The 26,892-nt window shown below is 44.1% G+C and overlaps 1 protein-coding gene across 4 annotated transcripts in view; it reads right to left on the reverse strand.

Moving 5' to 3' along the window:
- Nucleotides 1-26,892, reverse strand: part of LOC122082032 — a 122,698-nt gene that overhangs the window by 71,985 nt on the left and 23,821 nt on the right. For all 4 annotated transcript variants that reach the window (XM_042649536.1, XM_042649534.1, XM_042649533.1 and 1 more), the window contains 9 exons: nt 15,586-15,732; nt 15,338-15,486; nt 15,129-15,259; nt 14,861-14,983; nt 14,512-14,585; nt 3,722-4,303; nt 3,423-3,534; nt 3,128-3,265; nt 2,654-2,986 (listed from right to left, as the gene is read on the reverse strand). In XM_042649536.1, coding sequence (XP_042505470.1) covers nt 2,654-2,986; nt 3,128-3,265; nt 3,423-3,534; nt 3,722-4,303; nt 14,512-14,585; nt 14,861-14,983; nt 15,129-15,259; nt 15,338-15,486; nt 15,586-15,732 — 1,789 coding nt within the window. The remainder of the gene's footprint in view (nt 1-2,653; nt 2,987-3,127; nt 3,266-3,422; nt 3,535-3,721; nt 4,304-14,511; nt 14,586-14,860; nt 14,984-15,128; nt 15,260-15,337; nt 15,487-15,585; nt 15,733-26,892) is intronic.

Consider the following 26,892-nt stretch of genomic DNA (forward strand, 5'->3'; position numbering starts at 1 on the left):
AAAAAAAAAAAAAAAAACACAAAGAAAAAGGAAGAAGAAGCAAGAAGACAAGAAGAGAGAGAAAGAAACAGAAAACAAAGCACATACCTGGCCTTCTTTTGTTCTTTGCCTTCCTGCAGCAGGTCGACTTCTCGCATCCATGTCTCCGTCGAAGTTGCCACTCACCCAGCAACACCCTGGTTGTAGATTTCTTCACAACGACATCATCTTTCCACTTCTGCCATGCGCTGAAGGCCTCCCAGTCAAACTCCACCTTCTCTGGTTTCCTAAGTTCTATAGAACAGAAAACCCTTGCTGATTGAGAGAGATTGTCCTTCTCTTTAATTTTTTTCCTTATCCCATAAATACCCCTACCTTTTTCATTATTTCCTTTCCTCCCACATTTGTTTCTAATTTTCAATTTTAGCCCTCCCCTTAGATACGTTACTTATTGGGTCTCTGGTACCACTTCTATATTAACAAGTGTGCCACTCACTAAAGAACTTCCATATATCTACCATTCTGCCATTGTTCTAATCTTCCATTTAATTATGCTTTTGCCATTCACCCTTTGCTTTAAGTGTTCTCTTGCCATAGTGGCTCCATGGTGATTCTGAATAGCAAACCTAGCTCATGGATCTCGACCTTTTATTGGATATCTGTCAACAAATGCAATTGATGCGAGAGAAGCTCAAGGAAATTCAACGACACTGCACGGACTTCAAAGCTCAAGCACTCTACCTTCAACTATGTGATCTCAACCATTGAGCAACAGGTAGACGAGCCAGAAAATGAATCACCAACGGTGGAATATGAGATGGCATCATTGAAAATTTAAGATCAACTTGGGAAAAGATTTAAATCGGTTGATTTCTTCAGTGAACCGATTGATTTTATTCTTCCGAGTCACTACTTCACCAATGAACTTCGCGTCGTGGATTTCATAGCATTCGATCATGGTTTCAATGCTGACTTCATGCAGGCAAGGATGGATGCTAATCGGTTGGTGTCGATTCTCCCGTTCTACAAAAATCGTGGACGAGTTTTTCTCAACACTGGGGGAATTAATGCAGATTCGCACCCATGGATTGATCTGAAACCATCTAGATATCCAAACAGGGTTGAACCAGATCCAATTTGGGTCTTTGACTAGTAGGAGTTTTTAGGAGTTTATTTCTATTTCCATGCAATCTTATATTTTGGTAGCTTAAGTAGGAGATAGTTATTAGGATTTAGTTTCCAATTAAGTTGAGTTTCCAAATTAGAGTAGGTTTCCTTTCATATTGGATTTCTTTTACTATTTATGCCATGTAACCGATTGAGTAATTAGAGAATAGAAAATATGAATTGAGTTGAATGTGAAGCCTGCGGGCGTGTGTGATTCTTCCTTTCCCCCCTTTCCTAGTGCAAATCTTCTCCCTCCCCTGCATTGAGACCCATCGCAGGGATTTTTCCCTTCTTCCCTAAGGCCCTCCATCAGATATGACCAACAACTTCAAGATTAATACTCTATAGGTTACCAAGTCAGATTTTGTGAAAGTTTCTGCCATTGGTGACATGTTGAACCCGCTAGAAGGAGAGGATAAAATATTCTAAGAGGCCTTTAGGTGAGTGTGGCTTCTTCAATAAGGTAACTAACAACAGCACATTTTGCCCTATGTTTTTGGCCTATAAATGGATTTTGTAGGATACAAAGGCACCTAACTTCTACTCAAGTAGGGAAACAAGCTACTCCTATGGAAATCTTTTAACCGCACGTTAAATGTGTAACACCTACTTGCACATGGACCGCACCCAGTTTGACAACGCAATACAGAATATCAAGAAAATAATAATACTAATTCAGTGATTACCCCATAGAGAGGGCACACCAACCACCTGAAAATCTCTATATAACTTTCATCCTAATCCCTCTACTTTATTATCCCAAATTTTAGCTTTACATCTGATGCTAAGATCTTGAAAGTGGTCTTGTTGTTGAGGTTTACCCATCCATAAGGTGGCAAAACCAACTAGACTGGGTTCCATAAAGGAGTAGAGAAAGATCTAAGTATGAAGATTGGAAACAATGTACCACAGGTTCACAAAGGCCACATTAGGCAATGTTTCTGTTCCAAGGGTGTGTTTCTGACTTCAGAACACTTCTGGGTGGTTTTGTTCTTCAAGTGTATTTCTTGGCAAGAAAATGTGTTCGGTGAACAAAATTGGAAGCATTGCTTTATTTTTTACAATTACAACTTCCCTTTCAATGGGGATACCCCCTTATGAGTCACGTGTGTCTCTTCAAGAGATATATTTCTTTCCTTTCTTTTCTTTTTCCTTTTTGGTTCCACCCTTTCTATTCTCAACTTCTGGTTAATTCCCACAGAACACAAAAAAGAATGGGTGTGTCAAAATGAGATTCGGCTGCTTTTTTGTGTTCCCACGAAATATAGGACACCAAATAGATTAAGAGGAAGTGTTTTCAAATGTGCCCCAAGTTTCCTCGAGTTGCCATCTGATTAGTCCTGAAGAAAATAAAATAGCTCCATCATTGATAACCCAAGCGTGCCTACAATTTGTAGGGTGAAGTTGTGCATCTTCAAGAAATAGCATGCAATTACGGTGAACAGAAACCACCATCAATATACAATCAACATAATGAGATGAAAGGCCAAGCTTAAAAGGACCATACCTGGGAGCTTTTATTATCTATAAATGCCTTCCCTTCCACCAAGCATTTCCTTATGGCAGGCCACAAAATTTCGGATGCTAAGAAGCAGAACTTCTCCCAACATTTACGATCCAGGGAATTTAATGCGTGGTGATGAATATTGGCAGATAAAGCACCAAAATCAGGCTGCCGCAAAAAACCCCCCAAGGACGAAAACTTAGAGAGGTTTGAACTATTAATTGGATTGTCTATTGAAGTTTGGGGAGCCACAACAGCATCTTTAAGAAGTTTTCGTATGACAAAGAAGAAATGATGTAAATTGTGAAACTTTGCTAGAACAAAATCCAGCTGGACCTGGAAAAATGTAGAAAGAGTCACATAAGAAGGAACAATGGTTCTGTCCCCTGGCACATCTTAACAAAAATAAACAATCTTGATTTCACTACACTCAATCCTAAATGTTTTATGAGTAGATAGGTTTCAAGGATGCTTTACTAGTTTGAATGCATGCCTCAATCCCAAATAAATGGCAGAGAGAGACGATGCGCTGGAGCAAAGAAACTGCAAACCAGAAGCAAGACCTCGTGTGTTTGAAACTTGTTCCAGTATAAGCCTATCAACTTGCCTGACAATCTGCATCAAACAGGGAAAAAGAAAAAATTAGAGTCAACCACAAAAAGGAGAATCAATCTTAATGGGGATGCATACAGAAAGAGAGCAGAGTAAATGACATGTCTCTGAAGCCACTCAAAAGATGCAAAATGTTAAAGAGAAAAGCTAATGTTCATACATCGTTTGGATCAAGAAGCAATAGGATCAAGCTCTCGGCCATTCTTGGTTCACAAGTCCACTGCTTCCAGAGTCCTCCTTGCTCCATCTGAATAACAAAATGTGCACTAAACCTGCAGATGCAATAAAACTTCAGTGGTTACAATGAAAACAACATGAACACCCTCCCAGCTTTACAAACCAAAATATATGTATGATAAAGAAATCAATCAAACTGCAACAATCAACATGGAAAATAATGACATCATTGCAATTGCCGAACTCCATTATCTAAAAATGAAAGCTCGTGATTCAACGAACCTTTTGAATGCCTTTATTAGTGTAATGCACATTGTTGATGCTTTGACTGAATTATTTGACTCCTTTCCATCTCCACCATGATCAGAACCAGTAGGAACCTCCCAGTCAAAAGAAGCTGAAATAGTTCCAGCACAGGATGACAGCCAATCTCTAACAGATAGTGCCAAATTACTATCTTCAGGCTCTACCATAGAAAATCGGGATGAAGCCCAGATAACAGCCTTAGAAAACGATATGGGAAGAACTGAAGGATCAACCTCTACCAAAACATCAAACCATAACAAGGGAATGCACATCCAATCTCTACAATCCCGAGAGGTAACTTTGCTCTGGACATTAAATTCACTCCAACAACTGTTTTCTTTCTCCTCAATATCGTGACAAAACAGAAGCTCATCTTCATCATCATTGACATCAGCAGACATGCTGGTATCAACATCCAGTAGTGTGTGACACTCAAACAACAAAGTAATCAGAGCAGCAGCATCCGAAACTATAATAGTCTGAATAAGATCAAAGGCGGGTTGTCGAAGAGAATTATGAAGAGATGAATCCTTCAGAGAACACAACAAAGAAGGTCCCCTGTCCAGTAACATCCCTAACAAGTGAGTAATACACAGATATGAAGCCAATCATTTGTACACACATACATTTTGTAAAAGTTTAATATCAATATATACCATGTCTAGTAATGTACATAACAGAAAATTCATGTCACCTCCATTTAATTAACTAAATATGAAATTATAATTGTCAAGGCATTGCCTAGGTGACCAGGTGCCTTGGTCGCCTTGTTTGTGTCACTTTGTGTCCAGACCCCCTCCAACGCTTTGGGTCGCATAGACGCCATGATAACTATGATATGAAATATTAGCAATGAAAAAAGCTTTTCAAGAGTCTAATTTTGATGAGTTCAGCAAATTATTTTCGAAAGAGAAACATCCAGAAAAGAACAAAGTTCAATCTGTCAAGAAGAATGTGGACATAAATTTGTAACGAAAGTAGAAGAACCTACAATAAGTAATAGAAGACTAGAAAGAAAGCCAATATCCTGGAATATTTACGGAATGAGGTAAAATGTTTATATAAATGATAAAAAAAGAGTGGCAGCTGGTTGAAAGAAATCCAAAACTTCTCTCCCCCCTCCCTCGCTCCCCTCTCCCCTATCCCCCCCTGTCCCGGCCGCATGCCACCAATTCCTCCCCCTGGTCCAAAAAAACCCACTACTTTGGAAAATAGTAGGCGGCGAAGCAAATCTGCCTTTCATCCCTCCCCCACCCCCTGCTCCCTGAGGCCACCTTGCACCCCCCCTCCCCCAATTTGCTGGTCCAATTGGAATGTTTGGGGGCTTAACTCACTGGCTATGCATGCTGAAATCCGAACCCGCCTTAAAGATTTTCAAGCCATCCTTCGCTGCCTCCTTGAGACCAGAGTCTCTGAAGCTAATGATCCCCGCATCGCCTCCTCCATTGCCCCCTTGTGGTCTTTCCTCTCCAATTATTCCTCCCGTCCCAACACATGCATTTGGATCCTCTAGAACCCTTCCAAAATCCATCTCACTCCTGTATTCTCCTCTTCTCAGCTCATCCACCTCTCTATCTCCCACCCTAATGGAGGCCCTCTCTCCATTTTCTCCATCATCTATGGCCTCAACTGCGCCCCTGATAGATCCTTCCGTTGGGACAACCTCCGCTCCCTCGCCCCTGGGGTGAACTCCCCCTGGGGTTGGGGTGGAGATTTTAATGTGGTTCACTATAGTCACGAGAATCTCGGCAACTCGCCCATCGATCAAAACTCGGTGAGCTCCTTCAATTCCTGCCTCGAGGACATCGGCCTGGATGACCTAAGATGGTCAGGCCCCAAATTCTCCTGGTACAATAGGAGATCTGGCCCTGATCGCATTGCTTGCAAGCTGGACAAGGTTGTGGTCAATAACGTGTGGCTCTCCTGTTTTCCCTCCTCCCACACAACTTTTGACACCTCATCAATCTCTTACCACAGTCCCATCTCTCTCTTCGTCCAACCCTATGTCTCCTTTGGTCCCAAGCCCTTTAAATTCTTTAACATATGGACCTCCCACTTGGGATTCCTTCGTTTTGTCCACTCTGCCTGGCTTAAGCCCATCTACTCCTTCGCCACCCCCCGCGGTCGCCTTCGCCCGTAAGCTGAGAAACATGAAGTATGACCTCAACGCTTGGAATCTCTCCACTTTCAAGATCAACTCGTCTCGTGTCTCCTCCTGTAGGGACAAGCTTTCCCTCACCCAATCCCTACTTCAGTCGGACCTTTATAACTCTTCCCTTGCTCTTGAGGAGAAATCCCTCTCGTCTGAGCTTTCCTCCTTGGTCGCCCAAGAAGAGAGCTTTGTCAAGCAAAAATCCCACATCAATTGGATCAAGCTTGGGGATTCCAACTTTGCATTCTTTCACAAATCCCTTAAAGCCAAAACCAACCTCAACTCCATCCCCCGCCTCCTGAACTCTAATTGAACCATCCTCCTCAACCCTGATGACATCAAGGCTGAGGTTATCTCCTATTTCAAAAACATATTCTACCCCCTCCTCCCCCTCCCTCTCCCTACCCCCCTCCTCAAAAAAATATGTTCCCCCTGATCTGATCCCCCTACTAAGTGCTATGCCATCTGACGCTGAGATCCGCACACCATTCACTTCCACAAACCCAGCAAAGCTCCTGGCCCCGATGGGTTCAGCATGGGCTTTTTCACCTCCTGCTGCGATATCATTGAGCCTAACCTCATCTCCGCTATCAAAAGCTTCTTCCTCAACCCCTCCCAAATTCATGGGATTAACCATACTTTCCTCTGTCTCATTCCCAAGAAAGATGGGGCTTCATCCCCGTCGAGTTCAGACCCATCTCCTTGTGCAATCTCCTCTATAAATTTATTGCCAAGATCTTGGGCCACCCGTATTCAGGGAGTGATTGATTCCCTTTCCAGCCCCAATCATTTTGTCTTCATCTCCAGCAGGAGCATTGTGGATGACATCATCCTCTGTCATGAGATTGTCTGAGGCTTTGACCGTCCCCTCCGCCCACCTCAAGACTGAAATTCATAAAGCCTTTGACTCTATTCGCTACGAGTTCATCTTTCATGTCCTTTCCATGTCCTTCCCCTCCCCTCTGTGGACTGGATCTATGCCTGCATCTCTTTTCCATTCTCTCCATGTCCTTGTTAACGACTCCCTAGCCGGCCACTTTGCCCCTTCAGTGGGGATCTTACAAGGATGCCCCCTTTCCCCCCCCCCCTTCTCTTCTCCCTGGCTCTTGAGGTCCTCTCCAGATCCCCCCAATCTAAAATTGATGACCTCTCATCTTCCCCATCCCTAAATGCAAATCTATCAACCTCACCCATCTGGCTTATGCTGACAACCTTATGATCTTCTCTAGAGCCAATCCTCGTTCCATTGAGTCCATCCTCTCCTCCCTCCGCCTCTTTGAGTCCATCTCGAGCCTCCGCATCAACCTCCTCAAATCCAGCATCTTCCTCATAGGAGTCTTGCTGACACAAAAGCCCGCCTTCTTCTCCTCACTGGTTTCTCCCTCGGTTCCCTTCCGGTCAAATATCTCAGCCTCCCTCTCATTTCCTCTAAGGCTGAATGTGCCCACCATTGCACCCCTATGCTTGATAACATCCACAAGAAAATTCAGCTGTGGAAGGGAAAGCTCCTCTCTTACGCTAGTAGATTAGAGCTTATCAGATATGTCTCCAATAATCCTACATCTACTGGTTGGGTGTCTTTAACCCCCCCCAAGGCGACCGTCAAAGCCATTGAGTCCTTCTGCACGTTTCTTTGGAAGGGTGAGGAAGCCTCCAAACTCCTCCACCCCATTAGGTGGTCCTTTGTCTGTCTCCCTAAATATGAGGGTGGCCTTGGCCTTAGAAGGATCAAGGACATCAACACCGCGAGCATCATCAAGCTTATATGGAAGATAGCCTCCAAGCAACCCAGTATTTGGGTCACTTGGGTTTACTCTTCCCCCCTCCGTAAGGACTCCCTCAGGACTGCCCCTCCCTCCAACAATGCCTTCTGTGCCTAGTGGAAAATTCTCCAAGCCAGGCCTCTTTCCATGCAGTCTGTCCTTCGCAAAATTGGCAATGGCCACTACACCTCTCTCGAGCTTGAAAATTGGCACCTGTCAGGCATCCTCCATCAGGTGGGGCCTAGGTCGGTCTACTCCTCTATCATGTCTAAAAATTCCTCGATTTCCACCATCATTACCAATGGTAATTGGGTTTGCCTCCACCCCCAACCCGTTGCTCCCCTTTTGGTCCTCCCTTCCCCTCCTTCCCAGGGATGATCAGGTTATCTAGACTCCCTCCCCCACTGGAGCCTTCTCTTCTCTCTCTGCTTGGCACCTTGTCCGCACCCCTGGTACCCTCTATCCTTGGCGCAGAATCACCTAGTTCAAATCCCACATCCCTAGACACAGTTTCATTATTTGGAGAGCTCTGTCCAATTGCCTTCCCACTCAAGCTTTCCTTATCCACCGCCACATCCCTGTTTCCCCCTCTTGTTGACTTTGTTGGAATGGCCTTGAAAACACAACCACCACTTCTTTGATTGCCCCTTCTCTTCTATTTAGGAAAAATTTCTTGCCTATTGTTAGCCCTCCACCAAATCGCCCCTCCCCCTCTCCCGTGCGTGGATTTGGATTGACATGACCTTCGCTTGGAAAACCATTTGTGACACCACCGGGAAGCTCACTTTTGGAGCCAACATTTCCCACATCTGGATGGAGCAAAAAATCTCCGTAAATGGAGCACATCCGGCTATCTCTACCTTTTCCAACTTTGCTACCCCAACCCAGCCACCACTCCAGCTCTGATTCCTTCCCCCCCTCTGCGAGTTCCTTGGAACTCTCACTTCAAACACCCAATCTCCCCCTGCTAAAAGCCTTCCCCTCCATTTCGTTCCCCCCACCATTGTCAGTGACTCCACCACTGCAGTCTATCCCAAAGGACTCCTTGACCCTGAGGCTTCTCTCTGGACAAATTCTCTTGTGGGTCAATTCTTGGAGAAGCAACCACCTTTCCACCGTACCAAGCTGTCTCTCCTGAAACAATGGAGACCTGTGGGCATGATAGACACTTTCCTCTTGGACCATGGGTTTTCCCTTTTTCGTTTTTCTAAGATTCAAGACAGATTGCGCTGCTTAGAAGGAGGTCCCTGGTTCGTTGGCAAATCCCCTATCTTCTTGAGGCCTTGGCACCGCCACATGCTACTCAACAGGACTGATCTTTCTACAATTCCACTGTGGGTCTCCCTGCCGGGACTTCCGTTGTACTTTTGGTGCTCGGATGGCCTTAGCACTGTGGGTTTGGTTCTAGGCAAACCCATTTGCACTAATGCTCATACCAAATGCAAAGACCGCCTCGCGTTTGCTCAAATTTGCATTGAGGTTGATGCTGCAAATGAGCTTCCGGCCTTCATCTCCATCCTCGACGGGGATGGTTTTTCCTTCCTGCAACCTATTTAATACAACTGGAAGCCCCCACATTGTCTGGATTGTAAAGTTTTTGGGCACAACTCAGCCACCTGCTCCTTTAAAGCTGCGACTGGAGGAACTCACATTAGGCCTCCAATGGATCCCCTTTTCACTCGTGATAGATCCTTAATGTGGGAAAGTAGTCGCCGGCCTCCTCCCCTACCTCCGGCACAAGGATGAGGACGAGGACGAGGACGAGGACAAAAACGAAGAATCCCCAAGGCTGTCGGGACTCCCCAGGCAATCCCCCCTGTCAGAGATCCCTCAGTCAACGACCAGCTTCCTTTACATGCTGGACACAACCGATTTGCTCTCCTGGGAGATGTTGCTGACTGCCTTAATGGCACATCCTTGCTTGTCGGCTCTGCTAATGGTGACATTAGAGACTTGCCTTCGGCAAGTCGCGCAAGTCATGCCTTGGACGACTCTGCTGATAACTCTGAGGAAAGCTCCGACGCCAACTCCTCTGATGACTCCACGTCTGATTCCTCTGGCTCTGGCTCGACTTCTGACAGCAGCTCCTCGGATCCTAAAGAAGAAGATCAATCTCCCTCGGGTTCCTGCGACTCAAAGCCCTCATCTCCTGAGAAGGAAATTTTGCTGACAATATCTCCGGATATCCCCTCTTCGACATTATCGAAGGCGCTAATGGACAAATCCCTTGATCGTGTGGGAGAGACACACGCCAATGTAACTCTCTCTCGGCCGGAAGCTGGGCCTAATTTTAGCCTTCCCCTACTAGGCCCATTCACTTAAACCACTCCACTGAACCAAGCCCTTATACCTAGGCGCACCACCATTTCTTCCCAAGCCCACTAACATTCTAGCTAGCCCACCACGCTATCTCATCACTCTTAGAACCCAAACCTGGATCATCTCGGGACCCGCCCTCGAACTCCATCTTCTCAGCCCGACAGCCCTTCCACGTGTGGAAATTTAAAAGCCAAAGCCAGAGCCAGCCTATAAAAAGCCAAACGCAAGCCAGCCTCATCCTCCTTGAACCGTACCTCCCAAAACTCCTTATCCACCCCTTCCACCATTGCTTCTCAAGCCTATCAGCGACGTAGAAGCAGATCTCATCCTGCTGTCGACCCCATTTGATCCACCCCCTGGAGCATTCGCTGCCCTCCCACAAATGTATCTGATGTCATAGGTTTTGTTTGGAATTCCAAGGGCCTCAATTGCCCTGCCAAACACGCAGTTGTGCGCCTTCTTATTTAAGACCTCAAAGTCTCCTTTTGTAGCCTTCTAGAAACCCATGTCAAAGAGCCCAATTTGAATAAAATTGCCTCCACCATAGCCCCTAGCTGGTCATTCCTGTCCAACCACTCCTTCCACCCCAATGGTCGCATCTATTTCCTGTGGGACAACTCTAAGCTCATTGTCACCCCCATCTCCTCCTCAGCCCAATTCCTCCACCTATCCATATCTGACACTGCCTGCAACTACACTTTTTTCCTCACTTCTATCTATGCATCTAACAGAGTGGCCAACCGAGACTCCCTTTGGCATGATCTAAGAATTATTGCTGGCCAAATAGGCTCTCGGCCTTGGGGGATCTGTGGGGATTTCAATGTGATCAGATTCAGCCATAAGAAGCAGGGAGGAGACCCCCCGGACATGGCTAATGTTGAGGCTTTTAATACCTGCATTGAAGACAATGATGTTGATGACCTTAGATGGTCTGGAATGAAATACTCTTGGAATAATAAAAGAACGGGCCCGACCCGCATTGCTTGCAAATTAGACAGAATGCTAGTAAATGAAGCTTCGCTTTCAGCCTTTCCTTCCTCTCCTTTAAAGCCCCTAACACCTCAGACCTCAGCCCCATATCCCTCCTAATCCAACCTTATACTTCCTTTGGCCCTAAGCCCTTCAAATTCTATGACATGTGGATCTCCCACCCTGAATTCCCCACCATTGTTAAAGAAGCCTGGTTAAAGCCTGTCCATACCTATTCCACTCCCCTTTTAGCCCTATCCAAAAAGCTGAGGAATGTCAAAGCTGCCCTCAAAGCTTGGAATACTAACTCCTTCAGGAATATTTTTTCTCAAGTTATTGATTACAGGAACAAGCTCTCTTCCATCCAATTTCATCTTCAGTCCGATCCTCTTAACATTGCTTTGGCTTAGGAAGAAAAGGTTGAGGCTGCTCATCTCTCCACCCTCCTTGCCCAAGAGGAGAGCTTTATGTGATAGAAGTCCAAGACTAATTGGCTTGATCTGGGTGACTCCAACACTGCCTACTTCCACAGATCAGTTAAGGCCAGGAACAATCAGAACTCAATCACCAAGTTAGCTACCTTTGATGGCAGTCATGTCCACAAGGTTGAGGAGATCAAAGCTGTGGCTGTTGACTATTTCAAGAACCTGTTCACAATGGGACCAGCTCCCCCCCACCTCCATCCAGGCTGGCCTTCTTAACAAGTTCATTCCTACCGACTTGTGTGCCCCCCTCATGGCTATCCCCAATGAGGAAGAGATCACTTCTGCCATCTTCTCCCACAAGGCAAGCAAAGCTCCATGTCCTGATGGGTTTAGTATGGGATTTTTCTCATCCTCTTGGGAGCTTATCAAAGAGGATGTGATCAAAGCAATCAGGAGCTTCTTCAACCCTGGCTAAATCAAAGGGATAAGTCACACTTTCCTTTGCCTCGTTCCAAAGAAAGAAGGAGCCGATACTATGAAAGATTTCAGGCCAATTTCCCTATGCAACCTTCTCTACAAGTTCATAGCTAAAATCCTGACAAATAGAATCAAGCTTGTGATTGACTCCCTTGTTAGCAACAACCAATCAGCCTTTATCCTTAGGAGAAGCATTGGAGATAATATCCTCCTTTGTCATGAGATTGTGCGTGGGTTTGATAGAAAATCCCACTACCTGCAGCCCTCATGAAGATTGATATCCACAAGACCTTTGAATCTTTCAGATGGGACTACATTGTCTTTGAAATTCTTGGTATTTCAAAGCATGGGATTTCCTCCAGCTTTCACCAATTGGATATATCAGTGCATTGTCTCTCCTCATGTCTCAGTTTTAGTGAATGGAAGTCTGGCTGGTTATTTCACTTCCTCTGTGGGGATCAGATAGGGATGTCCGCTTTCTCCCTACATTTTTTGCCTGGCCATGGAAGTCCTCTCCAGAAGCTTACAAGTGGCAACAGACCAAAATCACATATCTGCCATTCCCAAGTGCAAAGCCATTAAGCTTTCTCACCTTGCCTTTGCTGATGACTTGATGATCTTCCCTAGAGCCGACTCATCCTCCATTGCAAGCATCATGTTATGTCTAAACCAAATTGCCACATTGTCGGGCCTTCATATCAATCCTACAAAGTCTCTTATCTTCTTACTGGGTATATCTGACTCTGTCAAAGCTTCCCTCCTTTAGCTATCTGGCTTCCACTTAGGTCCCTCCCGGTGAAGTATCTTGGGCTTCCCCTCATCCCTGCTAGGCTCTCTGCCCACCATTGTACCCCTAGCTTGATCTCATCAGCAAGCGTCTTCAACTCTGGAAGGGAAAGCTCCTTTCATATGCAGGCCGGCTAGAATTCATCAGATCTGTTCTTCAAGCTTCTTATATCTATTGGTCAGGTATTTACGTGCTGCCAACCTCTGTTATGTCCAAGATGGAATCTATCTTTACCTCCTTCTTGTGGAAAGGTAAAGATTACTCCAGATTTCTTCATCCCATCAGTTAGGCCGTTATTTATCTTCCCAAAGCCGAGGGGGGCTTAGGTTTAAGAAGAATCAAGGATGTCAATTCGGCCGGCATTATCAAGTTGGCCAGGAAGATCATCTCCAAGAAGACAAGTATATGGGTGGACTGGGTGTATTCTAACCCCCTCAAAGTTGACTCTTTTTGGACTATGAAGATCCCAACTGGTGCCTCATGTGTATGGAGTAAGATCATGGCTATCCGCCCCTTGATCTCTTCTATCATCTCCACCCAAATTGGAAATGGGGAAGATACCTTCCTCTGGCTCGACCCTTGGCATCCCAAAGGAATTCTCCTCCACACCATAAGTGCCAAGAACATATACAATTCAGGCTTATCAAAGCTTGCCCATGTGGCTGAAATTCTTTCCTCTGGCATCTGGTCTCCCCCGGCCCATGGCTCCACTCATCTTGTTGACATCTGGAACTCATTGCCAAATGTCCCGGTCTCTCGTTAACAAAGGAAAGATATAATCCATTGGATGCCTGCTTCCTATAAGCTCTTTTCTACTAAGGCAGCTTGGGATTTTGTTAGATGCCATGGCCAGCCCTCTCTTTGGCACAGACTTATATAGTTCCCTCACCACATTCCCTGCCAGAGTTTCACGGCTTAGAGAGTCTTTACTAACTCCTTGTCCACTCAAGCTTTCCTTATTCAGAGAGGCATCCCAGTTGATCCTATGTGTATTCTTTATGGCAATGAGCCGGAGACGATAGCTCACCTCTTCTTCACATGCTCGGTCTCCTCCACCATTTGGAAAGGAATTTTGGACAAATGCTAGGCAGTCAACAGAAGCATTCTCCCTTTTCACAGGGAATGGATCTGGATGGATATGACTTTCCAAGGAAAATCTATTTGTGACATTGTGGGAAAGCTCACCTTCTGTGCAACTCTCAACCAGAGTTGGATGGAAAGAAATCATAGGAAATGGACCTCCAACTCTTGCTCTTTTGATAAGATTTAGAGCTCCATCTTTTTTTATGTCAAGACCAAGGTTTCCAAGATTTCATCCACTTATATCCCCTCCCCTAGAAATTATCACATTGTAAATTCGTGGGAGTTGCCCAACTCCAGCATCAGGAATAGTCCTTCCCCCTAAGCTATTTCCCTTTCTCTCCCCTCTTCTTAAGGGTTGTATATTTCCTTTTCCTCTTAGTAATGAATTTTTATTCACCAAAAAAAAAAAAAAAACTCTAGGTCTTTTGACAAGATTTGGAAAGCCACCTTCTTTGAGGTCTCCTCCAAGCTCGCTTCGTTGCCGCCTTCTCCAATCACCAGCACCCCCAGGAACATAAGCACTGTCTCTTCCTAGAATCTCCCCTCCCCCCTCTTGCCTCCCCCTTCCCCTTCTGGGATGTAATTTTTCTTTGTTCGGTTTCTCTCCTTACCCTTTGGGGTTGTATATTCTCCCCCCCCCCTTTTTTTTATTTCTCCCTCCTTCATAATGAATTTCTCATTCACCCAAAAAGAAAAAGAAAAAAAAGAGTGGCAGCTGATTAATGCCAAAAATATAACAAATATCTGACATATCTAAATTAAAGGAAAATAGAGAATTTAAATTGCCGTACCACATAAGTGCGCACTCAGAAGGCGGGCATGGTGGGTTCATTTTATAGCCTCGATGTACAATGAGAAGGGCTATCTGAAGATATAATCTTGCAATAAACAGCAAGAGAGATGAGCAGATAAGCGAGCAAAACAAATAACAAGAAGAAAAATGTCTCAAGTCTCAAGAAAAATTTTACTGAATACTTGTGATACTCAATTGACATGGTCATCATTATAACATGCAAACGGGATGGGTGGATTATCTATCTCTACACCCCCAACCACAGGGCCTAACAATCGGAGGCCCACTCCGCCTTAAGATCTAGAACTAGATGTCCACTAATATAAGAGAAGAAGAAATAAGTTAACCTGACAAGCCTTTTTCCTCATTAAAATACTGAAGTTACTACTGGCAGTTACTTGATGAAGGAGAAAATAGAGAAAATGTCTGCGCTGCTTTTCATGCTCACCATCTTGCAATGCTTCGAGGGACTGGACAATTTGGTATAACACTCAATCAGTGATGTCATGAGCACAATAACCAAGAAGCCAAGAAGAATGACAATAATCATGGAACAATATGATGGCAAAGAACTATACTCGTAAAAAAAAATGATAATACATTCCATGGACTCACCTGCAGGAATGGCTGGAAAAGATCAAAAATTTCTTTATGGCTTTTCTCGTTTCGAGTATGGAAACACTGACCCAATAGTGTGTTGCGCATAACACTTGGTGACAATGTCGTCCGCAACCACAGCTTACATCCTAAAGGCAGCATCAAGGAAATCCTCTTACATGTTAAGAATACTTCATTGACAAGTAGAAAGCCAAAGGTGAACTTACCAAGCATTTCAAAGAGTAGTCTCAAGCAGTTGACTGCATAACTGAATTCAAGCGAATCATCACTGACATGGTTGAGTACAATACTGAGAAAAATAGGATATTGTTCCAATATTCCTTCTTCAAATGCTGGAGGTTCTAAGAAACCAAGCCTTAAGGTAGAGCCAGAAGGAAGCACGATTAGAAGAAAATTTCATTGAGACACCCAAAAGTAAAATGACAAGACAGTTTCAGGGCCACAATTTTCGTACAATGCTTTGATCCCAAGCCATACAGTGATACGCTCAAGCTGCACTCTTGGCCTTGAAGTCTCCAGTGTTGATGGCAAAACCTCTGTTTCTAAAAGACCAATACATTTCTTGAGTAATGGTTGCAAAGGTTCCAAATCTGCTGCTCTCCTACAGACGAATGAATTAACAAATATGATTTGGTAGGTTATCATATTTGGAATTATGCCGCCAGATTAATGTCAAATGTCTAGAAGAAAACATCATCCAAAATAGAACCACCTTCTGTACAGAAATGGATAATGAAGCAATAAATTTAAGTGATAAGAGCAAACAATTGAAGAAAAGAAAAACCAAGCTAGTTATTACTAATTGACATAATGGAGAGAATGTGTAAAAGATGAGCAACTGCACATCTTTTGTGCTCCCAAACTTTGTGATAATGGCATGTAATGTTCACAAAGCATTAGAAACAGCAGGAAATAAACACTAAATTGATGATAGACTTCAAAGTATGGATGCAGTAATTTTTTTACAAGCAAGAATTTATTAATATTTAAGTCATATCTATGGCATACATGATTAACACCAGCAATGCATCACTAAACCCTTCAAATTTCTATCAAATGGTATGGGCAGATACTCCTGAAAGTTGGTAGAAGCGAGACCACCAGAAATTTTTTCCTTCGCCCTTCTTAGAACCTGGTGAGCAGCTCCCAGATCCCTTCAACACCCTGGTTTCTTCTTTCAAAAAGCTCTACAGGACAGCTCCAAGAATTAGCTCCCTTAACTTTTTACATCTTCCATCCTCCACATTTTTCAAGTTGTCATGAGTTGACCAACAAATATTTGGCTCATCCAGGATAACGTTCAACACCTCCAATAAAAAAATGCAGTGCAAAGTACAAGGTTGAGTGATTCATCTGGACAAAGGTATAGAAGCAGACTTGATGAGGTCAGGGGAGTATAGCTCTATTCCAGAGGAGATAAGCTTAGGAATGGTGTTGGCATTATTCCTAGCTTTGAGAGAGCGATGGAAATAAAATTTGTTAGCCTCTTCTCGATCCTAAGTTGCCTATGTTGATGACACTCATACCGTTCTGTTCCTTACATCCGAAACCCTCACTCCAGAACGAGCTAGGCTGAACCAATCACCATATAGAAATTTTGGACTGTCACTTCGTGAGGGAGAAAGTGATTTTGATGGTTGTTGTGGATATTTTCACAAGGAAAAGAAAGCAGGAACTCACTAGTAGCTTTACTAGAAAGAGGTAAGCCTCCAAAAATATTATTTCCATCGCTTTCTCAAAGCTAGGAATAATGCCAACACCATTCCTAAGCTAATCTCCTCCTCTGGAACAGAACTATACTCCCCTGACCTCATCAAGTCAGAAGCCATCTCACACTTTCAGGGACTCTTCTACCCTTCCCCTATCCCTCCCCCCAGTCCCCCCAAACCTCCACAACAAGTTTCTCCCTGATGAGTTCCTCCCTTTCCTCCAATCCATCCCTAGTGAGGAGGAAATCCTTTCGGCCATCCTTTCCCATAAGGCCAACAAAGCCTTGGGCCCCGCTAGCTTCAGTATGGGTTTCTTCTCCGCCTGCTGGAACATCATCTGCAACGACCTCATTCTTGCCGTGCGTAGTTTCTTCTACAGCCCAACCAAATCAGTGGGATCAACCACACTTTCCTTTGTCTCATTCCTAAAAAGGAAGGTGCGGTTTCTATAAATGACTTCAGACCCATTTCTCTTTGAAATCTCCTCTACAAGTTCATTGCCAAAATCCTTGCCAATAGGATCCAAAAAGTCATTGACACCCTTGTTAGTCCCAATCAATCCGCCTTTATAGCAGGCAGAAGCATTTCGGATAACATTATTCTTTGTCATGAGATTGTTTGTGGTTCCTCGAGATTAACATCCATAAAGCATTCGGCACGATTAGTTGGGACTTCATATCCAATGTTCTGCTCCAAATGTCATTTCCGGCCTCTTTTGTTCACTGGATCCGCACTTGCATCTCCTCCCCCCGGTTCTCTATCCTTGTGAATGGTAACCCTGCTGGATACTTCCCCTCTAGGCGTGGTATCCACCAAGGCTGTCCCCTTTCTCCTCTCCTCTTCCCTCTCCTTGGTAGTCCTTTTCTGCTCCATCCAATCTTCCACCGACCTACATCTCATTTCTCCCATCCCCAAATGCAAATCTCTTCTCCTCTCCCATTTTGCTTTCGCTGATGACATTATGATCTTTTCCAAGGTTAACCCTCTCTCCATCATCTCTATCATGGCCACTCTCCGCTCCTTTAAATCTCTTTCGGGGCTTAGCATCAACCTCCTCAAATCCAACATCTTCCTCTCTAATGTCTCCCCTGATGCCCATGACAACCTTTTGGTAATCTCCGGAATTCCATTGGGTTCCTTGCCTGTCAAATATCTGGGCCTCCCTCACATTTCTTCCAAGCTCTCCTCCCACCATTGTACCCCCTTACTTGACCAGCTCAAGAAAAAGCTCCAACTCTGGAAAGGTCAACTCCTCTCTTTTGCTGGCCGTCTTACTCTTATAAGGCTGGTCCTTTAGTCCATATATCTTTATTGGTCCAGTACATTTGTTCTCCCTGCTTTTGTGATTAAATCTTTTAAAGGTCTCTTATGCGCCTTCCTTTGGAAGGGCTCTGATTCCTCCAAATTCCTTCTGCCTCTCAGTTGGAAGAAGGTTTGTCTTCCCAAATCAGAGGGAGGATTAGGGATCAGAAGAATCAAAGATGCCAATTCAGTGGGTGTCCTTAAGCTCATCTAGAAAATCGTGTCCAAGCATAAAAGCATTTGGGTCGACTGGATCCACTCTAGGTTACTCAAGCATAACTCCCTTTGGATGGCCCCTCCCATTATTGATGCCTCCTGGATTTGGAGAAAGATCCTAGACCACAAGCCCCTAGACCCCCTTTGCCATTTCCTTCTCCATTGGAAATGGTCGGACCACCTTTCTCTAAAAGGACCCCTGGCACCCTTCGGGCATCCTGTCTCATCAGATATCTCCAAGAGTTATATACTCTTCTTGCCTCCCCGCCAATGCTTTTGTCTCCTCTATCCTCTCTCCTACAGGTTGATCCCCCCTCCTCTCCTCCTCCTCTCCTTGATCTCTGGACTTCCCTCCCTCCTCTACCCGCGGTCATAGAGGAAGAGAAGATAAATGCAATTGGCTTCCCTCCTCCAATAGGATCTTCTCCTCTGCCTCTGCTTGGTCCTTTGTTAGAACCTCTTCCCCGGTTGTTCCGTGGCATAAGTTAGTCTGGTTTAAAGGTCATATTCTCCGCCATAGCTTCACTTATGGCAATGCTTGACCAACTGCCTCCATACCCAATCCTTCCTCATCCATCGCCATATCCCTGTCAACCCTTCTTGTTACCTCTGTCCTTAGGTAATGGAGAACATTCCTCATCTCTTCTTCTCCTATCCCTTCTCCTCATTTGTTTAGAATTCCATTCTCTCCAAGTGTTGGCCGACTAGGAGACGTATCCTCCCCTTTGATAGGGAATGGAACTAGATAGACATGACCTTCTCTGGTTCTTCCATATGTGACACTATTGGTAAACTAGCTTTTTGTGCAACCATTAGTCATCTCTGGATGGAACGTAACATTCATAGATGGACCCCCAAATCTTGCTCTCCAGATAAGATTTGGAAAGCTATCTACTTTGATGTTACCTCCAAAACTCAAGCCCTTCATGCTCGCGCTGTCCCCAACTCCCTTAGAAATACCCACATCATTGCTTCTTAGAACTTGCAGGTCGATCCCATCCTCTCCACTTGACGGCATAATGGCTACCATCCCCCTCCCCTATTGGCATCCCCTGGATTGTGATGTTTTGCTTTTGTTCTATTGTTGATTCCCCCTAGGTTGGCTTCTCCTCGTTGGCTTAAGCCTTCCCTCCCCCCCCCCTTTCCCCTTGTATATTCTTCTCTTCTTGGTAAGTAATAAATTATTTATTCATCCAAAAAAAAAAAAGGTATAGACGCAGACATTCTAGGGCAGTGGAATCAAGTGGATTATGGTTGATATTTTGTTCTCTACAGAAGTCAAAAAAAAATTGTAATTTGGTAGGAACCTTTTTAACCATATGGACTTAAAGAGGATACTTAGGCCTCTAAGGGGTAAACAAAGGCTCAAAGTAATGGGATCTAAACAAAAGATTTCAGAACTCCAATCCAAAGGTAGGATAACAGGTTATCACGAAAAACCAGAATTTAGAGAATACCATTATCTCACAATCTACCAAACAGATCTGACTGCAATTCAGGTCAAATAGGCCTCAATTTAAATTAATCCCAAAGTTTGGCAATGATCCAACAGCCAGATTGTAAACTGTGGGGGTTGATTCAGAATTAGTAACTACTAGTTCCTAAAAAATCTAGGAATTATGACATTAGTCAATCAGCAGCTCTGATGGGGACAAAAGTCTGGTTGAACACTTGAACCACCCTTTAAGGCAGAGAAAAACCCCTCCTAATAAAAAAAAAAAGGTCGTTACCCAGTAGTGCACAAAGGCTTCCCGCACTTGAGCAAGGTTCTGGGAGGGTATATAGGTAGACAGCCTTACCCCCTTTACGGAGAGGCTGGTTCCCAGGACTCGAACCTGCACCAATGCGCAGGCGGAAAGAGCCCTTTGCCATTGCTCCAAGCAACGACCTCTAAAAACCCCTCCTAATCTCAGATAATATTCTGCACAAGGAATCCCACCTGCTCTGCCTACTGAATCCACAAGGACCACAACCAAAAACAACCAAAGAGTCCCACGGTAGTCCACTCAATGTCCACTCAGGAAGTGCACCCTTTAATCCACTAACAATGGTTTGAGATCCACAGGGCCAAACTGAGCTGAAAGCTTCTTCTGTATTCATGCCAAATCGTGGGGGAGGCTAAGGCTCTTACATGTATTTATAAATCTAGAAAAGCAGAACTCAAAATAGGACCCAATCTAATCCTAACTCCTTCATTGAGACATGGCAAAGCTATGATTGTTTCTTGTGATTCCTCACCTGTGTGAAATAGTAAAAAAGCTTTGTTCATATTGGTATATCCATCCTCTCTCTCGAGTCTCATAGTGTGCAGGATGGTTTGTATTGCATTGTTTCTTATTGGCATGAAATTTTTTTTTTTAATATAAATAAATAAATTCATTACATGCAGGAGAAGAATATACAAGGGGGAAATAAAAGAGGGGAGGGGAAGGGCAAACACGAAGAGAACAGCCCACTAAGGAAAAAAAAAACTACAAGGGCTAAGAACCAGCCCAAAAGAAACAAAGGGGAACATCAAGTGGGGGGATAATAATAATAATAGAAGGGAGACCCCAGGAGTTCCTCAGAGTGTCACAGAACGTGCGGGGACGAAGGAATCCAAGTTTGGAGTTGACATCAAAATAGATGGCATTCCAAATCCTATCAAAGGATCTAGAGTTGGAAGTCCATCTACAGATATTACACTCCATCAAAATATGGTTAATAGTGGCATAGAAGGCAAGCTTTTTAAAGTATTGCAAATAGAGGGCCCTCCAAAGGTCATGTCAACCCAAATCCACTATCTTCTCAGGGGAAGGATCCTTCTAGAAGAAGGCCAGCAGGACTTAAGAACTTTTTTCCAGATTGTGGAGGAAAAAGGACCTGAGAAGAAAAGATGATTACCATCTTCAGATCCATTCAGCAAAGACACCAGGAATGGGGGGACCCTGAATGTGCCGATGGATAAGAAAGCTCTGGGGAGGCATGAAGCTATAACATGGGATGTGACCTTTAAACCAAATGATTTTGCGCCAAGGGGAGAGAGAATCCTTAGTGCGAATAAATTCCCAAGCAGAGGCAGAAGAGAATAGTCCCTAGGGGGATGGGGTCCAAATGATTTTGCCATGCCTTCCTCGATGACAAGGAGGAATAGGAGGGAGGGAGGGAGGGAGGGAGGACCAAAGGTCAGCCAGCTGAGGGGGAGAGGCTGGTGGTGACCAAGATCCTTGAAAGATGATGGAAGACACTTTGGCTAATCTATCAAGGCCAAGGGAGTAGATGACTCTGGGGGTAACCTGGGCAAGGAGGATACCAGAAGGATGCAGGAGTCAAGCTAGAGGGAGGAGAGGGTGCCGTCACCGATTGGACAGGAAATCGCAAACAAGGCCAAAGTTCCAAGGGACAGAATATTGCGCCAGATCCAAGAGGAGTCAAAAGGGAGGGAGACAGACCAAAAGTATCATTTCCAAGAAGGTGGGAGGAGACCCAATCAACCCAAATATTGTTATGTTTGGAAGCAATCTTCCAAATGAGCTTGAGAATGCCCACCTTGTTGACATCTCTGATTCTTCTAATTCCGAAGCCTCCCTCAAAATAAGGCTGGCAGACTTTGTCCCAACTAATAGGATGGAGGAATTAGGCTGAGTCAAAACCTTTCCAAAAGAAGGAGCGAATGAGAGACTCGGAAGATTTGATGGTGGATTCAAGGAGAACGAAGATCCCTGACCAGTACAAGTACATGGATTGGAGAACAGATTTGACGAGGACCAATCTGCCTGTATAAGAGAGAAATGTTCATCACTTATATAAGTCCACAATCGGAAACAATTGACAAATTATTTTGGTAGCTAGAGCATTGCGTAAGACCAACACAAGTGGGTCAAGAACATCAAAGGACTTCTCAACAAGGACTCCACTAAATGTCATCTCATGTACTAGGATTTCGTACTTTGTACCTTGCTTTTATTCTCGTAATCCTAAGTATACATATAATGTGACTCTCATAGACCCTAAACCCTAAGGACATAGCCTCCATGTACCCAAACATGAATAAATGGTTTAACCTTAGTTTGGGCGACTTGTCGTTGCCATAGGGATGCATTATGAGCATATTGGTATACTAAATGTTGAATGGAGTAATGACTTTTGTCTAATATGACACTAACCCTCTTTATTTATAACAATGGAGAGAAGGTTCTAAATAATGACAAAGACCATTAAACCCCTTAAGGTCCGTTTGGTAACTAACACTTTCCCTAAAACCCATTATTACAACACTCCCCCTCAAGTTGGTGCATAGATATCACATATGCCCAACTTGTAGATAATAGGATGAAACATCTTACTACTAAGACTTTTAGTAAATACATCAGTCAGTTGTTCATTACTGGGAACAAAAGGCACAGTGTTAAGGCCCATATCTAGCTTCTTTTTTATGAAGTGTCGATCGATCTCCACATGCTTGGTTCGATCATGCTAGACAAGGTTGTCAACAATGCTAATGGCAGATTTGTTGTCACAAAAGAGCTTCAAAGGAAGGGTAGCAGGAACAGCCAAATCAATGAGAAAACCATGAAGCTATAGGAGCTTACAAATGGCGTGTGCCATAGCACGGAACTTTGCTTCAGCACTTGAACGAACAACCACGGTTTGCTTCTTGCTATGCCATGCAACAAGGGTACCACCAACAAAGGTCCAATAACCAATAATAGACCTACGGTCATCAAGGGAACCTGCCCAATCCACATCTATGAAGGCCTCCACCCTAAGGTAATCATAAGGAGAAAAAAGGATGCCACGTCCTGGGGCAGATTTCAAGTACTAGAGAATACGAAGCACAACTTCCATATGAGTCGAATAGGGATCATGCATGTACTGACTAACCAGGCTGACGGTAAATGCAATGTCAGGGCGTGTATGAGAGAGATAGATCAACCACCCCACTAATCTCTGATATCTCCCGTTATCGACAGGATCACCTTCCTTGCTACTCGGGTGACCATTAGCTTCAATAGGAGTGTCTACCGGCTTACACCCTAACATGCCTGTCTCAGAGAGAAGATCAAGCACATACTTCCACCGAGACAAGTAGATCCCACGAGAAGACCTGAAAACTTCAATGCCGAGGAAGTAACGAAGTTGTCCTAGGTCCTTGATCTTGAATTCCTCACTCAAGGATCTCTTGAGGCGAGAGATTTTTGCCAGATCATCACCAGTAATAACAATATCATCTACACAAACTATTAGGATAGTAATCTTCCGACTAGATCTCTTGATGAACAGAGTGTGGTCGGCATTGCTTTGAGAGAAACCTATAGCAACCATAGCCTTATAGAAATGTCCGAACCAAGCACGAGGGGATTGCTTTAGCCCATATAGAGTACGCTTCAACTTGCATAACTTCACTTGGGTTTTGGAGCAAGTGAACCCAGGAGGAATGTCCATATACACTTCCTCCTCAAGTTCCCCATAAAGGAAGGCATTCTTCACAACTAATTGCTAGAGATCCCAATCTAAGTTGGCGGCACAAGCCAAGATAACACGAATTGTGTTAATCTTAGCAACTGGAGCAAAAGTCTCCTGGTAGTCAATCCCATAAGTCTATGTGAAGCCTTTGGCAACAAATCTGGCCTTGTACCAATCTATTGTACCATCAGCCTTCTGTCTTACTTTGAAGACATATTTGCACCCAACTGTCTTCTTTTGTGAGGAAAGACACCAGATCCCATGTGTCATTCTTCTTCAGAGCCTGCATCTCTTCAACCATACCTGCCTACCATTGTGAGTCTGCACTCGCTTCCTGCCAGGTATAAGGAATGGACACAAAGGAAAGAAAAGACATAAAACTATAGTAGGAAGGAGAGAGTGAGTCATAAGAAACAATTTTAGCAATAGGATGTAAAGTACAAGACCTAATGCCTTAACGAACAGCAATAGGCAACTCAAGAGACTAATCAACAGGAGGAGAATTACTATGGTCCAAGGGGACAAGATCAGGCTCAAGAGGAGACGACTAGCAATGGTAGGGTAGATGATGGATGTATAGTGGTCTGAGTCTACTCTGTACGACTATACACACGTATCTCTGGCCGAGGTGCAGTGGGAGAAGTAAGAGTGTCACTCTCCCCCTGAAACGGGATACTAACAGGGATAGCAATTTCAAGAGACGGTGGCACATCTTCCACAACGGAAAGGTACTCCCCCTGAAGAGGTGTCACAGTGTAGTATGACCCAGATTCGTGAAAGACAACATCCATAGTCACAAACTAATGTCGAGTAGGAGGATGAAAACACTGATAGCCTTTCTGAGTAGGAGCATACCCCAGAAAAATGCATCGGAGACCACAAGGATCAAACTTTCCATAAGGATGATGATCGCGAACATAGAAAACACTACCGAATACCTTAAGAGGAATAGGAAAACCAGCAGAACCTTGGAGAAGATCCAAAAGGGAGCGGAAGGCATGGACCCGAGAGGGCATTCCATTGAAAAGAAAGGCAGCAGTGAGAATTGCGTCATTCCAGTACTGGGGAGGAACATGCATCTCAAACATAAGAGAGCATGCGACCTCACAAAGGTGGTGATTCTTCCGCTTAGCAACCCCATTTTGAGCCAGAGTATCCACATAACTAGTTTGATGAATCATTCTATAGTCGGAAAGGTAAGCTTGAAAGGACCCTTCAAAGTATTCCTGGCTATTGTCACTTCGAAGGATCGTAATGGTAGCACCGAACTAAGTCTAAACCATGCAGTGAAACTGCTGAAAGCAACAGAAGGTCTCACCCTTGGTTCGCAATCATATAAACCTAAGTAGTCCGAGAATGACAATCAATAAAAGAGACAAACCACCGATAACCATTGACAGACACATAGCGGGATGCACCCCAAATATCAAAATGCATTAATAAAAAAGGAGTGACTTTTATTTCCAGAAACAGAATAAGTGATTCGAGTTTGTTTGGTCAAAACACATGCCTCACAAAAAAAACTGACTCGAATTACAATTTTTAAAGGAAAAACTCTAGCTAAAGTTCCCAAAGGGGGATGTCCCAACCGACGACACCACTGCAGTAACTCAGAGATGGGAGGTGACGAAGAAGATGTCTGAAGAGCCTGACCAGAGACCAACGCCAAGTCATCATCAAGCAAATACAGACCACTACATACCTTAGTTAGAAATAAGAAGTATCAAGGTTGAAGATGAGGGAAGAAAGTGGAAGAGAGGAAGGAAGAAGGAGAGAAGGAGAGAGAAGAGAAGACACGGTAGGAGGAAAATCGTGAATGAGCATTGTGCTCATCTCACCCAAATTAGATTCAAATATGTTTAGGAAATTACATATTCCTCCCTTAGGGAGATGAAGGAGAAATAAGAAAAATAAGAAATTACATATAAGGACAACTTAACATAAACATTCCTAATGTACCCCTAATACACATATTCTAACACTCCCACTCAAGCTGGAGAATAAATGTCATGCATTCCAAGCTTGCATAAGAGGGTACTGAACTGGTGAGGAATGAGACCTTTAGTGAAGATATCCGCCAATTGATCACTCGTCCCCACAAAGGGTGTGCAAATATTACCGGAATCAATCTTCTCCTTGATGAAATGCTGGTCTACTTCAATGTGCTTTGTTCTATCATGCTGCACTGGGTTGTGAGCAATGCTTAATGTTGCTTTGTTGTCACAGTAGAGTCTCATAGGTCCTTCAGTGTCATACCCCAACTCGAGGACCAACCGATGCAGCCAAGTGAGCTCACAAACAGCATGAGCCATTGCTCTGTACTCAGCCTCTGCACTAGATCTAGCTACAACCGGTTGTTTCTTACTTCTCCATGTAACCAAGTTGCCACCCACAAATGTGCAATACCCAGATGTGGATCGCCTATCAAAAATGGAGCCCGCCCAATTAGCATCGGAATAGCCTTCAATTCTCAAGTGATTGTTCCTGGCATACAAAAGGCCTTTTCCTTGAGAGGACTTAAAGTATCTGAGGATACGATACACAACATCCAAGTGCCCACTCTTGGGTGCATGCATAAACTGGCTCATTACTCCCACTGCATACGAAATGTCTGGGCGTGTCAGAGACAGATAAATCAACTTCCCCACTAGCCTCTAGTATTTCCCTGCATCAACAAGGGAAGGGCATCAATCTTCTCCTAGCTTGTGATTCTGCTCAATAGGAGAACTTGCTGGTTTACATCCCAGCATTCCTATTTCCTTCAACAAATCTAGAAAAAATTTCCTCTGGTATACATTTATTCCCTTCTTAGATCTTGACACTTCAATACCCAAGAAATTTTTCAAGTGTCCTAAATCCTTGATCTCAAACTATTTAGCTAGATAAGCTTTCAGCCTAGTTATCTCCTTATCATCATCTCCAGTCACCACAATATCATCAACATACACAATCAGTGTTGTGATGGTGCCATTACCTCTCCGAGTAAATAATGTGTGATCTGCTTGACTCTAGGAGTATCCATTTTTTAGAATGGCCTGTCTAAACTTCTCAAACCAAGTCTTTGGTGACTGCTTCAGACCATAAAGTGC

This window comes from Macadamia integrifolia, chromosome 6 (genome assembly GCF_013358625.1).
Source record: "Macadamia integrifolia cultivar HAES 741 chromosome 6, SCU_Mint_v3, whole genome shotgun sequence".
Classification (NCBI taxonomy): Eukaryota; Viridiplantae; Streptophyta; class Magnoliopsida; order Proteales; family Proteaceae; genus Macadamia; species Macadamia integrifolia.